This window comes from Labrus mixtus, chromosome 11, assembly GCF_963584025.1.
Source record: "Labrus mixtus chromosome 11, fLabMix1.1, whole genome shotgun sequence".
Classification (NCBI taxonomy): Eukaryota; Metazoa; Chordata; class Actinopteri; order Labriformes; family Labridae; genus Labrus; species Labrus mixtus.
Window position 1 is genome coordinate 19694285 of NC_083622.1, and position 15754 is coordinate 19710038.

At 39.6% G+C, this 15754-nt stretch overlaps 2 protein-coding genes across 3 annotated transcripts; both read right to left on the reverse strand.

Annotated features, from left to right (window-relative positions):
* Window positions 1–922: 922 nt before the first annotated feature.
* On the reverse strand, window positions 923–5064 carry aqp10a (aquaporin 10a). Its single transcript, XM_061050642.1, has 6 exons — window positions 4718–5064; window positions 3610–3736; window positions 3108–3245; window positions 2886–3004; window positions 2590–2807; window positions 923–1601 (listed from the first exon to the last, which is right to left on the reverse strand). The coding sequence occupies exons 1-6, from the start codon at window positions 4799–4801 to the stop codon at window positions 1391–1393; spliced, it is 897 nt and encodes a 298-aa protein (XP_060906625.1). The 5' UTR covers window positions 4802–5064; the 3' UTR covers window positions 923–1390.
* Window positions 5065–6513: 1449 nt separating this feature from the next.
* si:dkey-92i15.4 (uncharacterized) lies at window positions 6514–15205 on the reverse strand. Of its 2 annotated transcripts, none has more exons than XM_061050641.1 (8): window positions 15063–15205; window positions 11262–13009; window positions 10064–11213; window positions 9782–9977; window positions 8721–8819; window positions 8386–8635; window positions 8171–8287; window positions 6514–7095 (listed from the first exon to the last, which is right to left on the reverse strand). In XM_061050641.1, exons 2-8 carry the CDS (start codon window positions 12640–12642, stop codon window positions 6932–6934), a joined length of 3357 nt encoding a protein of 1118 aa, XP_060906624.1. In that variant the 5' UTR covers window positions 12643–13009; window positions 15063–15205; the 3' UTR covers window positions 6514–6931. The 2 variants fall into 2 exon arrangements, with proteins under 2 accessions (XP_060906624.1, XP_060906623.1); XM_061050640.1 differs by lacking the exon at window positions 15063–15205 and adding an exon at window positions 14171–14686.
* Window positions 15206–15754: the final 549 nt, after the last annotated feature.

Genomic DNA, 15754 nt, shown 5'->3' on the forward strand with positions numbered 1-15754 from the left:
TTTTTCCCCACGTTTATTTTGAGTAGACCTACACTTGATAATCCAGGTTTGTAGCCTGAACATATTTACACTTCATCTGATCAATAACCATGTATCTTTTGGGGTGTGTGTCATACCTCCCTCTACTGCTCTGTCAGAATGATCTGCTCCAACACATACGTGTAGATTACTGTTGAAGGCTGCAGCGTCTGTATTCAAAAAACACACTGTATAGTGTAGCATATATTTATTTAGGCTATACCTTAATATCAATATGGGAACCTGCAGCCTACTACATCTGTAGATAAAAAAAACAAAACATAAATTGTAGAAATATGTCACCATGATGTATCTTAGCTTATATGTTCCGCATGGCCATGCTCTGCAGGGATAAACATGTAGAGGACAAACAAAATATTGAAAACTGTACTTTTGCCTTTTGGTTTTAATGAAATACATTTTCTTTGCTGCACTATTGGCCCTCTTATACTATACTTGACACTGACTATATGGCAAGGGACATAACAACAGAGTGGAGCTCGTGAGAATGTCTAATCTTTAGAGAATGTCTTAAAATGGTCTATCAAAGACCATAAACCTCATGTCCTTTTCTGCACTATTTTCCCATTATTATGGAACAGATGTCACATTGAGCGACGTTGTCAATGGCCACCAATTCAGTACAGTCTTTGACTTTTCTGAACATGCCTTAAAGGAGCAATCACATCATTGACTCAGTAATCAACCTCTTTCATCAGAGTGCCAAGATCTCAAGAGCCTGAAGCAATCTACAACACAGGTGAGAGGACTCACATGATCTTTGACCCAAAGATTTGGGACCATGTGTTTTTTTTTTTAAGTGGGTCATTGAATTGCCATCATCAGCCAGATAGTAGAGAAAACCTCTGAACAGATTTAAAACCAAAGACAAATGACCAGAGTGAAACGATGGAAAGTTTTGGTTTGGTGTGAAATAAAAAAGAAACTACAACATAATAAGGAAAACCTGCATCATGAGTACAGTGTAACAATACATTAATAACCACCCAAACCCATTATTACAAGAGACATGGTGTATAATAGTTTTTTTTATTTTTTTATAAAAAATTAAATGACATCAGCTCAACATATGCTCAATACAGCTTAATGGAAGTAAATACAACTTAGTTATAGAATTTAACAAAAAAAAAATCCAGATTTTAAATAATACTGACATCAATGTAAGCAGCTTTATCACAATCAATATCTCCTCCACTGCCTCCATGTCTGGCTGTGTCAAAGAAGTCTGATGTAGAGTATTTAGTGTATAAATAAGAAATTCCTGTTATTTACAGTACATCATAGGATGTGTTTGTGCGTCTCGACAGCTGAAAAAGCAGCGCTGTCATGTAGGAAATATTTACAGCAACACTTATAAATATGCAGCCTTTAACTCTGCTCCATTGTCCCATGTGATACTTGGCTGCTGAATTTTATCACTGACGGTGGAAAGAGTGGAGAGACTCTCAGGAGGGTCTGGTTCAGGGAGGTGCCAGTCGATAAAGACCAAATATATCAAAGATCCTAAGACACCTCCAATAGGTGGGGCCACCAGCGGTACCCAGAACCAGTAGTTGTAACACCTGGAGAGCAGACAGAAAGGCATTCATCAGTTTTGGTTGTTGGATGTTTCAGAACAGTTTTTGTGTATTACTTTCAGCTTTAAATATAGGTTTCCACAATCTCATTTAACTTTATTTAACAGCTAATATAAGCAAGGAAGTGGGTGAATGCTTACCTGTTATCTAACAGTATGGGATATCAAATGTGTTATTTCACCCATTGGCTTTTCACTACTCGCTATCACTGTTTTTCACAGGTCCCAATGAAGCGAGAAGCAGTGGAGTTATAATGATTCATTATATTTTGTATCTTATTGGTCTGTATGGTGTCTGTCCCATGTTGAGGTTGGTTTGTTCTGTCACTTGTGCACTTGTTGTTGATGTTTATATATTTCAAAGGGACAGATGTTGCAAATGAGCTCAGGCTATGAGTGCTGTGGTGTGTGGCGTTGATTTACTTGCTTCATGTCCTTATATAAATAAATATTAAATTAACAAACAAATGTTCCCTTTCTGTTTATTATCAGAGCTCTGTGCAATGACAGCCCAGTCAGGAGTTACTCTGCCCTCTAGTGGGTATTTATCAAATCACGCAGATTTAAACAAATAGGCTGAATTACAAAGTGTTCAACCTCAGTGGGACCAAATAGAAGCCATCCGATTATCAGATCATATTGAGCAACAGTTTGCATCATGGATCATAATCAGGTGTTCTGTAACAAGCTGACAATTCATGTTCCTTTGATCCTGCCGAAAACAACCCTTGAGTCTGATAACCGCTGACATACAGGATTTTCAAAAGAAATGCAAGTTCTAAGAAAAGTAATAACCAAGACAAAATCCTTTCTTTCTTTGAATTTGAGTTTAATGGTCTGAATGAATTTTGTTGCTTTATCAAAAATCCTTAAATGTGAAATATAATAATAAATGCATTATCAGCTCGTTTACATAAAGTTTTATGTATTTACTGCTGGGCATTTGTGCTGTTAATGTAAGATAAGATACATACGTGAAGACCTCAGTTCCCCAGCCTGCAGTCAGCGTAAAGAGTCGCGGCCCTAGGTCTCGAGCTGGATTGATTGCAGCACCACAGTTAGCAGACATTGACATGGAGATCCCCAGGACGATCACAGCTACTATTGGGGGAATCAGCTCTGAGGGAGCAGGTGTATTCCTCTTTTCGTCCAAAGCCAGGATGCACAACATGAGCATGCCTGTACCCACTACCTAATCAAAGAGTAAAACGCTTAATTAATTAGTCATATGAAAGACAGATGAAAAGTTAGCACTCATACTGCTACTGACCTGGTCGAGGAAACTTCTGCCCAAAGTGATGTACTCAGATGGATATGTGGCGAATATGGAAGCTGTCTCATTTTGACCATGAACAGTCAATACTCCTCCACTAAACTCCATTATGGCATCTGACACAGAAACACAAATAATCTATAGCAAACAAAAACCCACAAGTCAAACACCCATCGGTGTGTGAATTGATAAAGTGTTCGAGTTGCCAAAAAGACAAACCATAGTACACCAGGTAGACGAGGCCTGATGCCATATAAGCCCCCAGCAGCTGGGAGAGGCTGTAGGGCACCAGCCGGCCCCAGGGCACCCGGCCCAACACACAGAAACTCATAGTCACTGCTGGGTTCAGATGAGCACCTTATGAGAAATGAAGGAGATGGTGTGAAAGGAAAGCAGGATGGAATACAACAGAAGTGAATTACAGTGAGAGAGAGAATGGGTGGTAATGAAGTCTCAGATCATTTGTAGCCATAGTGTGTCAACTAAGAGTTGTTGTGTCCTGGTGGACAGTAAAGGCCTTGAAGAGCTGGACTAGAGAGTGGCGGATATTAGTGTCATAAATCGAGCATGCTCTAGATCAGTGGATGACTGCAGTAATGGAAGAGTCATACATTACAGTTTGAGGCAGCATATTAAATACTGCTGTTGTGATTTACTGTATTTTAATCCTTTAAGGATGTCCCTTAAAAGTGTGATATTGTAATGACTTTAATGATCTTACCTGAGATGCCCTTGGTGAGGTACATAGCCGACATCACACCCACAGAGAAGGCCATGTTGACTGACAGGAACTGACCTTTAGTGTCTCTGCTTGTCTTCACTTGAGCTGCAGCAGAGCAGCCAAACAGCTTCACAGCACATGAAGAAGACAAAGAAAAACACCGATAAGGTATGAGACGTCAGGAGAAATATTGTAAACTTCGGAGCGAGTGAGTGGCTTATATTATTCACATGCAGCACAGAAGGCTACTTCAAACAGTTTCAGGCAAAAGTACACATGCACTTCCATTTATTGCCTTCTATGTAATGGATGTATCAGTTATAGTAACACTAATCAGTTAACACAGGCATGTTAGGTTGTAAATGTAATTGAATCCCTCCACCCATGAGCTTTGACTTTGTAATGATAACAATGATAAGGATAACATTCATCTATAGATATCCATCTTTAGTGATTGTTTATTATAATTATAAACCTGACTCTCCTAAATGAAACAAAAAATAAACAAACCAACAAGTCAAAATAAGAGCGTGAAAGTATCCTCAGCACTCTTCTGTACTTCTTTATTGAGTAAAACTAAAGATGAAACTACAAGTGTAATATACGTGCAATACATAGGCCTGTGTAAATAAACACAATTGTTGAATTGTATTTTAGTAATGTAAAAAAATTAAATTAACATTAACACATTAACACACAACTGATACTAATTTTTCCACTCGTCATTTTTTAGTTCCTGAATCTTTCAGTTCAGTTCAATTATTGCATAGAAATAAGCCATAAAGATAATGTTTTATTCGGATGGTTTTGTTATGCTTTTGTAGCTCTAGTCTTTCACATTTAATTCAGTCGATTGCTTAACCAACTCACAGGAGCTTTAAATATTAATAATTTAAAAAATATATAAGACGATAATAATCATCCTTATTTTTACAATAATACAGAAAATAACATTTAACAAATTTAACAAAGGCAAACTGTTGGGGGAAAAAGTCCAATACGGTAGTTTAAAAATTGTTTCCCCTTTATATTTATATTGTTTTATTTTTTTGATTGGATTCAAAGGAAATCAAAATGCAAAGAGCAGTGTAAATCATGTGTTACTTACCAGTAAGACAAAAGTTCCCAAGAACTCAGCCATGCACTCTCTCACCACGGCATTCCTCAATCTCAGGGCAGGTTTCTTCAACATTACTGGAGTTTTATCCTTTTTCACACCTCACGATGAACTCCGTCTTTGTTGTACAGACCAGCTGGTGGTCTGTCTGTTTCTTTGTCAAGGTGTTTATGTAGTGTTAATAAAAAGTTGGTTAGTTTGTGGCAAGAAAAGAAAGCTTTTCTGTCACTACTTCCACTAGCACATCTGAGGACCTGTCCACTGTATCCCTCTTCTTTCTCTACAGCTGGTCAAACACTGTTACTCATTTATTGGGCTGTGGCACCTTTAGTATTGGCTGAAGCAGAGAGCGTTTTGTGCCTTAGCTGTCAGAGTTTTATGAACAGAGGCCATAAACAGGCTGATTATGACTTGAAAGCACTAACAGAATATTAATACAACTCAAACTGAACCTTAAGAAACCAGTTAATTTATCTTTATATTACTTCTTTAAAAGTCATCAATCTGTCTCAAATCAGAGTGAGAGAAAGCTGCAGGTTAACTCCAAACTACATGATAAATAATTGTACACTTAACTACACAAACACAGATTTTTTTTTTTTACCTGTCCGTATTCTGTCAAAAATCCTGTTGGTAACTTTTCAATTCAAATACTTCTACAGGCTTATTCTAACAGGTGAAACTTTAAACAATCCAACAGGGATTTTGAGGGGCAAATATTAGTAGTACAAAAACAATTGTACAAGTTCTATAATTAAGATGGGTTTCAGGTAAATCTCTGTTATCATTGCGGAAGGACATGTCACTGTAACCCACTCTCAGTAAACTCTGGACTCCTAATGGATTACATAACCTAAATAATGGACATGCAGCAGTTATGATTATATGTCGATCATTTTCAGAAAGACACATGACTTTGGTCCCAAAGGACAGTGTTGACACAAGATAAGACAAGTAAAAGTGACTGGATGATTATCTCTTCACAACCAGAACGTTTACATGTGGTGTTGAGATCATAAAAATAGTTATGCTGACAGGCAGTGACATTTAGGCTTATCACACCTGTGCAGGTTATCTGTGTCTGATTATTTGTTAAAGGACAGATACCTTTAATACGGCGGTCCTGAAGTGCAAAGCACAAAGACAAATCAGAAAACACAACGACTAATAAGGAAGCACAACGACTAATAAGGAAGCACAACGACAAATCACAAAACACAACGCATATAGGCAAACACAACGACTTTAACTTCTAGCGGAAAAGGTAGGTACCTACGGTCGACAGGGATCGTCGCTGATTGGACAAACACGCTGTCCGTCTTTTTAACCGGAAGGATATGCTGCTTTCACGTGTTGATTTCAAAACATGAGTGCAACCGGTGATTCAGATATAGTCTCTACTATTGGACAATATTTTGGCACAATTTGGACAATACATCATAATATTTTCGATTCCTCCTGCTCTGCTTCATTTGTTAACTTTTTTCTGCCTTGCGCCAACGGAGTATGAAGCATTTACTTCCTGTTAAAAAAACGGACATTGCGTTCGTCCGATCAGCGACGATCCTTGTTGACTGCAGGTACCTATCTTTTCCGTTAGAAGTTAATGTTGTTGTGTTTTCTTTTTTCTTGTGTGTTTTCTGATTTGTCGTTGTGCTTTGCACTTCAGGGCCACCGTATTTTAGCCTACTTCAGACTTTTGACCACAACAAAGCCATTAATGCAATCTGATAGAAATAAATATTGTGTCATGTTATCTCCCTCTGCTGGATGATAAATAAAAAGTATCACTTTAAGTTAGGGTTTATTAAAAAAGCAATATAAATGCAGATCACTTCTATTTACATTATAATACATGTGTTTTTATTTACAGGTGTAACATTTTAAATAGCTTTCAACTAACCAAAACAATAAGTATCAAAAGGTAGGTTTTATAATGTATTAGCCATCAGTGCACTTTCATTTTGGCTGGTACAGAAAATCCCAGGCGTGAGGTAGATAAAGTGAGAAAAATACACACTTTCGACCCGGTCTCTGAGATTATATTCCTTTTGGGGCTTTGTTTAAATGTCTTTAAAAACTAATAGCTTAAATGTTTTATTGGCATTAACCCCAAATAGCTTAATACATGTCAGGTTCAACAGTGTCTCTCTCATGGATGGCTTTTAGTTTCTAGTTTGAATTCAATTCCTAAACTCAATATCCTCATGTTTCCAGATGCTTCAGAGGGCGACGCAAAACCACATCCACAGGCCCAGGGGGCAGTCTTCTTATCAGAGTCCACACCTCCAGGCGTCTCATCCCCCCCACGCTGACACCCTCAATCTCTACGACTTCATCACCAGGACACACCTTGTCAACAGGGCCTCCTGGAGGGGACAGTGTGCAAAGGGAATGTTCAATTCATGACTTTAATGAACAAGTCTGTTTAAAAAGAGAGGTCAAGTTCAAAAAGAGTACAGCACATAATCTATATGTGCAAAATGACTACTATACTTTCTGTCTTTGAATTCAGCTAAGACTTAACCACTCACACCTTAATGAAAAGTTACGGCTTTCATTGAATAAGTTATATTCAATTATCAGTATAAGGTTCAGGTTTCATAATCAAATTGGGTTTACATACTTTTGGCCAAATTTTCTATTTTATGTTGTGCTGTTTGATAATAATGTTCAAATCCCTCACCCTGTTTATTAATAATAATTTAAAAAAAAAAATAATAATAATAATAATAATAATAATAAAAAAAATAAAAATAATAATAAATAAAAAAAAAAAAAACATATTAAATATGCTCTTATCCAGCCCGTCCCATCCATCTTGGGAGTTTTCTCTGGTGCCGCTGGGGGGCTTTATGTGCGGGGGTGGGGCCTCTTGCCTGATTCCGCGGGGACCCTGTGGCCCCCACTTCTCTGCTCTTCTTCTTTACGACATCTCTATGATCTTGATACACATGTATATGTACACCTATGGATGTACATGTGTACGTACGTGTGTATGTGTATGTATATGTGTAAATTTATTATTAGATATATATATTTATTACCATCACCTCTCTTTTTATGATGGTCACATTATTACATTTATATAATTTTATCTTCTTTCCATTAATGTTTACATGCATATATACTTTTTTTCTTTCTCTAACTAATTTTTCATTTATTTTTCATTTATTCATATTTTTGTTTGTTTTCTCGCTACTCCCCACTAAATTCCGATTTAATTCCCACTAAAATATTTTGTCTGTATTGTCGCTCTGTATCTTTGCTTATGTTTTTCTTTTTTGTATCTATTTTTATTGTATTTTTTTGTCTTTGTTTTTTGTTCTTGCTTTAGTTGTCATGTCTATGTCATGTATATATATTCTTGTTTCATTTTGTTCACCTTATCACCAATAAAAATAAATAAATAAATAAATAAATAATTTTTTAAAAATCCCTCACCCTGGAAGATCTTCTGTACAGTCAGTGGTCTGTCCACCTGACTGGAGCCCACTCCTCCCTCCAGGCTGAAGCCCAGATCCCTGTTGTTCTTCTCCAAGCGCACACGCATAAGCTGACCTGAGAGGGCAGCAAAAGCAAAAAACAGAAAGAGCTTTTAACTTCAAACTGTCACAGATCATTATTTTGATAAACGTTGGTAATGTATGACCTCTCACCTGTCTCTGTGGTCTGAGTTGCTGTTGGCACTTGACTTTTTGTCTGCGCTCCCACTTTACTAACATTGCTCATCCCTCCCTTCCTCAGGACCACCACCCCCAAATCCCGAGTTTTTGCTCTTCTCAGGACCCTCAGGGCCTCCCAGTGGGTGTAACCGCTCAGTGCTGTGCCATTAATTGACAATACCTGGTCCCCTTCACATATTGAGCCTTCCTTTGCTGCTACCCCTAAGTGGAACACCTTGTGAACCTGAGAGGAATACAAAGAAAGGACATGAAGAAATGGACGACATTGCCTTTGGATATTTTTCAGGGGAAAACAAGTTTTTCCTCACAGTGACTGGCTTGTTCTGGTCAATGCCTCCAGCCAAACTGAAGCCCAGTCCCACTCCCACGTCCTTATGGAGAACAACCACTTGCACATCGTTATAGTCCTGCATGCCAAAACAGAAAGGTTGGACAAACCAATGATGTTATTATAATAAACATTTTATGATAAAACTAAGTTAAGAAAGAAAATATGTGAAAGAGAAAAAAACTGTATGATATCACACGCACAAAGGTTCCAAAGGATGCTATAAATATGCAGGTGTCCTGTGCAATCATATCAAGTTGCAGGTTGATTACAACCCAAGAAGGGGCCATTGCTGTACTGCTGTACTCTAGGATTGTGAATGGTATTACCGGAGAGAATCAGACAAATCATTCGTATTTTACTTCTTCCAAATTAATGGAAAATTTGAAAGGACATCAGGCCACATTTGGAGTATAACTAACGGTTGGACAACAGCTTATGATCTTACTGTCTATGCTTATGATACATTTCAGCTACTTACTAGCTTCCTGTTTTATTTGATAGTGTTATGTGACACTAATGATACTGTTAGCTAGGAATTTATGCCTCTACAGTGATCTAACTTTTGGCATGCTTCCTTGTTAGCATAACACTCCCTTAGCAAGCTAACACTTAAGGAGCTAATGGGAATTCAAGCCTTTCCTATTGTACTGTGTAACACTATCAAACAGTAATGAACAGGATATGGTTAAATGCAAAAATTATCTGTTGTGCAATGGTAACTAACAGGTGATGAAACAAGTTGTGTTACCTTGGAATATGGCCTTCATTATTACCACAATGCATTGTCCTTTTAGTTTCTGATCGTTGAAGGAATATAATTGTTATGATTTTGGGCATTCTCACAACACAGCAATACAATATGAAAACATTTAAGCTTTCCACCCTGATAGTGACGACAGAAAGAAACGGCTGAGTGTGCATATGGTGAATGCTGTACATTGGGGTAAGTGACCAAATTTGAGCCAAAGACCGGTCTGCTGTTACAATACCTACATTTTAAAATCACAGCAGAACATTTAAACACCAAGCTGTTTGTACCTGCAGAGTGCTGTCACCAAGGCTCCTGACATCCTCCAGCAGCTTGTCGAGCTCATCAGCTGGCATCACAGACACATAGGAAAAAGCTGACATGTCTGAGCTTAGCGAGGCTGTTCGCCGACCTACAGATTGCCACTCATCGCTGTCATTCTCTGACTCATAGTCCACTCCAGCAAAGTTACACAAGTCTGAAAGACTACAGAGAGGAAATTGAGTTATGATGGTAAAAATACCTATAATATATAGTATACCTTGAATTTTGTTGATATAAACTCTACCCACCTGACACAGAAGCTCCGACGATCTGATTGGCTCATATTACTTGTAATGGTCACTGACGACTCTCCAGAGTCTGAATCATAGTTTGAATCCTCATCCTTCTGTGTACTTTCATCATCATCCTCGAAATCATCTTCATCGTCATTCCAGACCTTAATCGTCGGGCTCAATCCAGCTACCCAAGCATCCAGGTCCAACACTTGTTTCTTTCCCTTTGGAAATGCTTCATTGATATCTGAGGAGACAAGACCAGGATGGTTGCTGTGGGATGAAGAGCCAAGGTGGTGATGGAGATGAAGGGCATCTGCTTCAGGTGTTTTGGACTCTTGTAAGAGATCAGACAGTCTTTCATTTTCTGCAATGGGAGTGGAGTTTTCTGTTTGAGGTGCGGGCGAGAGAAGAGGTGAGTGGTTTGGAGTGTTGGTTGGAGTCCTGTCTTCATCACTGACAGGTGAAGTAACTATGGAGGGTAATATTTTTGGCAGACCATCGGGAGTGTCACTGGAGTTGGACAGAGGTAAAGAAGTTGGCCTGTCACTTGCCTCCTCAGGACTTGAAAGCTTGGAGAAATCCGACTCATCTATATAGAAGTTACTACGCTGTCTTTGATCTCCTTTATTTATTGGGATTTCAAGGCTGCTCTTAAGTCTGGAATACTTGTTTGAATTTTCAGGAGAAGTGTCAGCCTTGTCTGCTTCTTTTCCCTCACTCTGAGCTAAATATCTTTCATCTCTCTCTTTCCTCGCTAACCTATGTCCAGACTCATCCACTGATAAAGACCTTTCTGACCCGAACTTCTTTCCTGCTACTTTCATTTTCTCCTCAGTTTTCTCCCCTCCAGCTTTCAATTCCTCCCTTTTGTCTCTTAATCCGCTTATCGCTTTATCTGACCCGCTCTTTTTCACTCCATCATGAGCCCCACTGATTTGTGTTGGCACTGAGAAGGCCCGTCTCGGCATCAGGATCCGTCCCATAACCGGACCATGAGATCTCTGTGTTAGAGCCTCAAACTGGTTGATCTTATTCCTCACACTAGCTGCAGATTTGACTGACAAGCCCTCTGGTACTTTGTTCCTCTCTATTGTTTTTATTGTAATTTTTGATGGGTTTGGTTCAAACACATCTTCATCCATGCTAACACTCTTTAATTTAGGTTTTTCTTTCACCCCATCATCAGTCCCTTGCTTATCAAGCCACCCAGTTTTTTCTTTCTGTACCCCATGCATTAAATTACTGCTGCCTTTTTCCTCTCTATGGTTCACCCTTCTACATTCAGTACTTCCACTTAATCTTCTTTCTCTCGATCCAGACCAATCCCTCAAAGAACCTGATCTCAACTGATCTTTGGAGGTGTTTGACTGCAAAGGTGCAGCTATTTCTCCAGCATCTCTTGTAGCTCTTATTTGATCTGCTAGAGTGTTCCTGCTCCTTGCTCTATCCAGAGACATTGTGCCAGTTTCCTTTAACCCTCTACCCAATTTGACACCCTGGATCTGTCCTGGCCACTGCCCCCCTGACACTCTCTCCCTGATCCTGGTCAGAGAAATAGTCTCAGAACCTACTTTATCTGATTGTGTACACGTGAATGAATTCCTGCTCTGAGCTGGAATGAAGCTGCTTGTCTGTCCTGATGAGAAACTCCTTGGAAAGGTTCCCCCTGATGTCCAATCGTATGACCTCGGCTGTGCTGGAATAAGGAAATCCTTAGTTGTGTCTTTGGGGTTGGATTCCTCCGTTTTACCAAAACCAGCTGAGCCGTAGAGTTTCTCTATCCGCTCAAGAATACTTTGACCACCTTTGGAACCAGATGAAGCAGATGTTGCTCTGACATTAGAGCATGGTCCGGACTGGGACCTTAACCTGGAGGGGAGAGAGCGTCCCTTACTGGTCCTATCTAAAGTCTGACTCATGTAACTCACGGGGCTCTTCTCTTGAACAACATTACTTGTACCTGCACAGTTATAGTAGGCCTGTATTGAAGACCTCACCCTCTCCTTGGTGCCTTGAACTCCTGCACTTTCATCCAAGCCTCCATCAGGTTGAATGATGTCCCCTGTTCGCTTAGTTAACCAAATGAACATGTCGGCCCCTTGACCCCGATCTGGGCATCTTTCCCCCGTCTTCCAATCCAAACTCTTGCTTCTAGCTGGCAGGTTGTTCCTCCTAAACTCTGTCCTGCCACGGCTTTCAGGTGCAATGTTTTTGCCTCGGTCAATCCGAAACTCTGTGATTGTATTTCCCACTCTTCCAGTGTGGCTTGGCATGGTTGACATCTTGGGGTCCTTCTCCTCACACTGACTTATAACTCTGCTGCTATTCCCACTCCTGGCTTGATAACAAGAAGCTTTGTCATCCACCTCCTCAACGGTTCCATTTGCGCCAGATTGTGAACGATATCTCTTTCCTTCTGCCACTTCCTCAGCACTCTCTCTCTCTTCCTCTGAAAAACCTCTTGGTTTCCTAACACCAGGCCTGCGAGTGAGACTGTATGAAGGAGAGTTAGCTGAGCGAACAGTGAAGAGCGCCTCCGTCCCCTGCCTGTTGTACACACTCGCTGGAGAAGGGAGCAGAGACAAGTCCATTGTCCCAGGGTAAACAAAGTTAATGACCACCTGTGAAGTGCCAAATCCCAAAAAGAGAGCGGAAGAGTGAACTTGATATTTAAGAGATTCCAAGTAACTATCTTTATGACTGCACTCCGAAAGCAGCTTTTCTGAACTCTGCCATTTTCAGTGTGCAAGAAACATTGAAACAATTACCGTCCCCTCATTTGTTTTGTTTTTTTGCACAGAAACAGAGTTTAATATTTTAGGGAAGCTCCTGATGTTTCTCTGCCTTGTGGTCTAGAAGAGATTATTCCTTTTGGCTTATCTTTTCGTTTTGCTGATGCCGTACTGTCTCTTGGAGTGTTCATTCCCAAACACAAGTTCAGCAAACAGCTCCCATTACCTGCCAAGTAGAAAAAAAGTTACAATAATACAGGGATTGCGGTTTGCATTGGCTCGTTAAAAAAGTGTCAAACACAATCATGGAGTGGTTGAGGTCAGTTGGCACAACATATTACAGAAAAAGAATAAAAAGGAATGTGATCGCGAAGGATAAGAAATGCTAAGAACAAAAAATCAATGTAATAAAGATAGAGAACAAGAGTCAAATAACCAAAAACACCAGAGTATGCCGCACTTTAAACTCCTGTCAGCTGTGTCACTTTGAAACACACCCCTGCCGTCCTGACAATTCCCCTCACACTTACTCAATAGCCCATTCACAGAACATTGAGATTGAGATAATGCGCCCTGTTGTACACACACATATCATAACTACTGTTTACACAAGCAACATACTCATGACTACCTGTCAACGTCAGCTAAACCTGAACCAAAAACTGGAAGAACCTACCTAACAGCAATCCAGTCAGCGAAAAACAATGCATTAAAGAGTCACAATCAGCCTTTGTGCAACCTGTAACGTCTCATACAGTCACAGGACGATAACAATGGAATGAAGCCTTGTAACAGCGGATTCATTGTAAATAATGAGATTACGAAGAGATTAAAGGTACTTGATTTAAAAACTGCATACTAAGTGACAGATCGTGCCACTGATGGACAACGGCTCATCAGTGACGACAGACACTCTGAGGTTACACACATACAAACAAGGCATTGTCGGTGACCTACCTTTGATCATTTTTTAGGTCAGAATTAGAATCCGATCATCACTGTTGACACTAAACTCAATTAATATAAATCCCGTATTTACTGTACAAGTATAATATGACAAGGGAATTAGATAAACGTGGCTCATTTATAAAGTAGCATTTTACAAAGTCAAGTGTGTAACTTTGAGGAAACAGTCTCTGTGGACCTTTACAACACAGGTGAGGCTCAGTGTCGGTTTACAGAAACACCTGTTCTGCTAACAAACACAAAGCCTCCCATCTGGGTTGCCAGGGCAACACTGCACAGTTTGCTTTAAACGCTGATTAAACAGCGAGAAAGACAGAAATGTACCCATAAATCAGACAAAGTTATTATCTCTAACCCCACATTTATGTTAACAAATTAGCTTTTTATTTCAATAATATTTTCACAAAGAAATGCCTCTCACCTTTTCTACGAGGGACCTCTTACATGTCTCAGACCACGGTGTTGACACAGCTTCATACTGAAGGCAGCTTTCTCTGTAATGACATCAACTCCTAACTCTTCTCTCTCTGTCTTCCTCTCTTTACATCAGCTTTGCATGATGGACTGTGCAGTGACGCAAACCTGCCACACTGGTTTATCCTCCTGTACTCTCTCTCTCTCTTTCTCTCTCTCTGTCTGTCTCTCTCTCCTCCCCCTCTCATTGTTGTTTTCTCCCTCTTTTCCTCTTCTCACAGGGTAGCATTCCTGACTACAGTTCAATGTGTCACCCACTTAACAGCTCAGCCGAGAGTGTACACACACATATACACATGTCACATGCTGACTTACACACCCTAAAGAAAATTCAAACTCTGTCTCACATAAGCATTTCATATAGCTCCAGGGAGAAGAGCCACAGCTCGTATTGTTGTGTGAAACGGAACAAGAATGACATTTCCCAACACAGTCTTTTATTATCATCACCCCACCTAAGGCAAACCTGAGTCTAATTATCTGGGTTAGCTGGTATCAAAATACATAATAACAGTGCACCTTTAATTGGGACCAGAGACAACAAAGAGCTCATGCAGACAAAGAAATACCAAGGGATAAATATTGTTGAAAGTACACCTCTCGTATGACCCATTTCCAACCTAACAGGCTCAATTGGAAACATATTTGTTAAAAATATGTGGGACTGTAATGCAGACTGGGGTGGGGGGGTAAAGTATCTGAGATTGCTGATAGGTTTTAAACAGAAGAAGAACTATTGTTTGTAAGCTGGATTCTGCTGTGGGACGTTGCCTTTGAAATACAAGAATAAGGCAGACTAGCATCAGACATAAAAAGAAAAAGAAAATGATTGTACTTACTGCTTGATGGGAATGTACTCATGCTCTCACTGTTGCTCTTTTGCATGCACCTGTTATTGTCTTCCGTTGAGACAGAGGAAACTGTGGTGTGCTGCAACACTAAATGTGGGGATGTCTCAACATAGTTCTGTGCCTGTCAAGGGTATAAACATGCTTAGTCAAAAATACTGATGCTAGACCATGTCTTATGATCCTATAAATGGCAGAGGTCGGGTAGGTTGCATTGTCTTCTCAGGACAGTGATATGTCTGTTTGTAAGAGTAAATAGCAGCAGTATGACTCAACAGACACCCACCCTTGTTCCTGACAGAAGAATGGCACTCAGTGTCTCCGCAGGATAGATGCAAATCAATGTTGTGCTCACAGACACACTGGTTCTTTTTAATACATTTTTGGGGTTGTAGGACTTAAGGAACTATGTGAGAAAGGGAAATTCATGGTATTTAATCAGTATGTCCCAGTTAATATAAATAGTCAACCCTCCCCAGGGGTGTTACCAAGAATTCTGGGCCCAATGAAAGGATATCACTGTGGTCTATTCTGATTATTTTTATGAACATCAGTCATTTTACACAGCATCATAGTTTGGTAAAGAGAGGTTCAATATATTAAGTTTCAATAGAATAAATAGACGAGACATGTCTGTGACTCACTCAGAAAAGTATAGCTAACTAGAAAAAATGAGTGCAAAT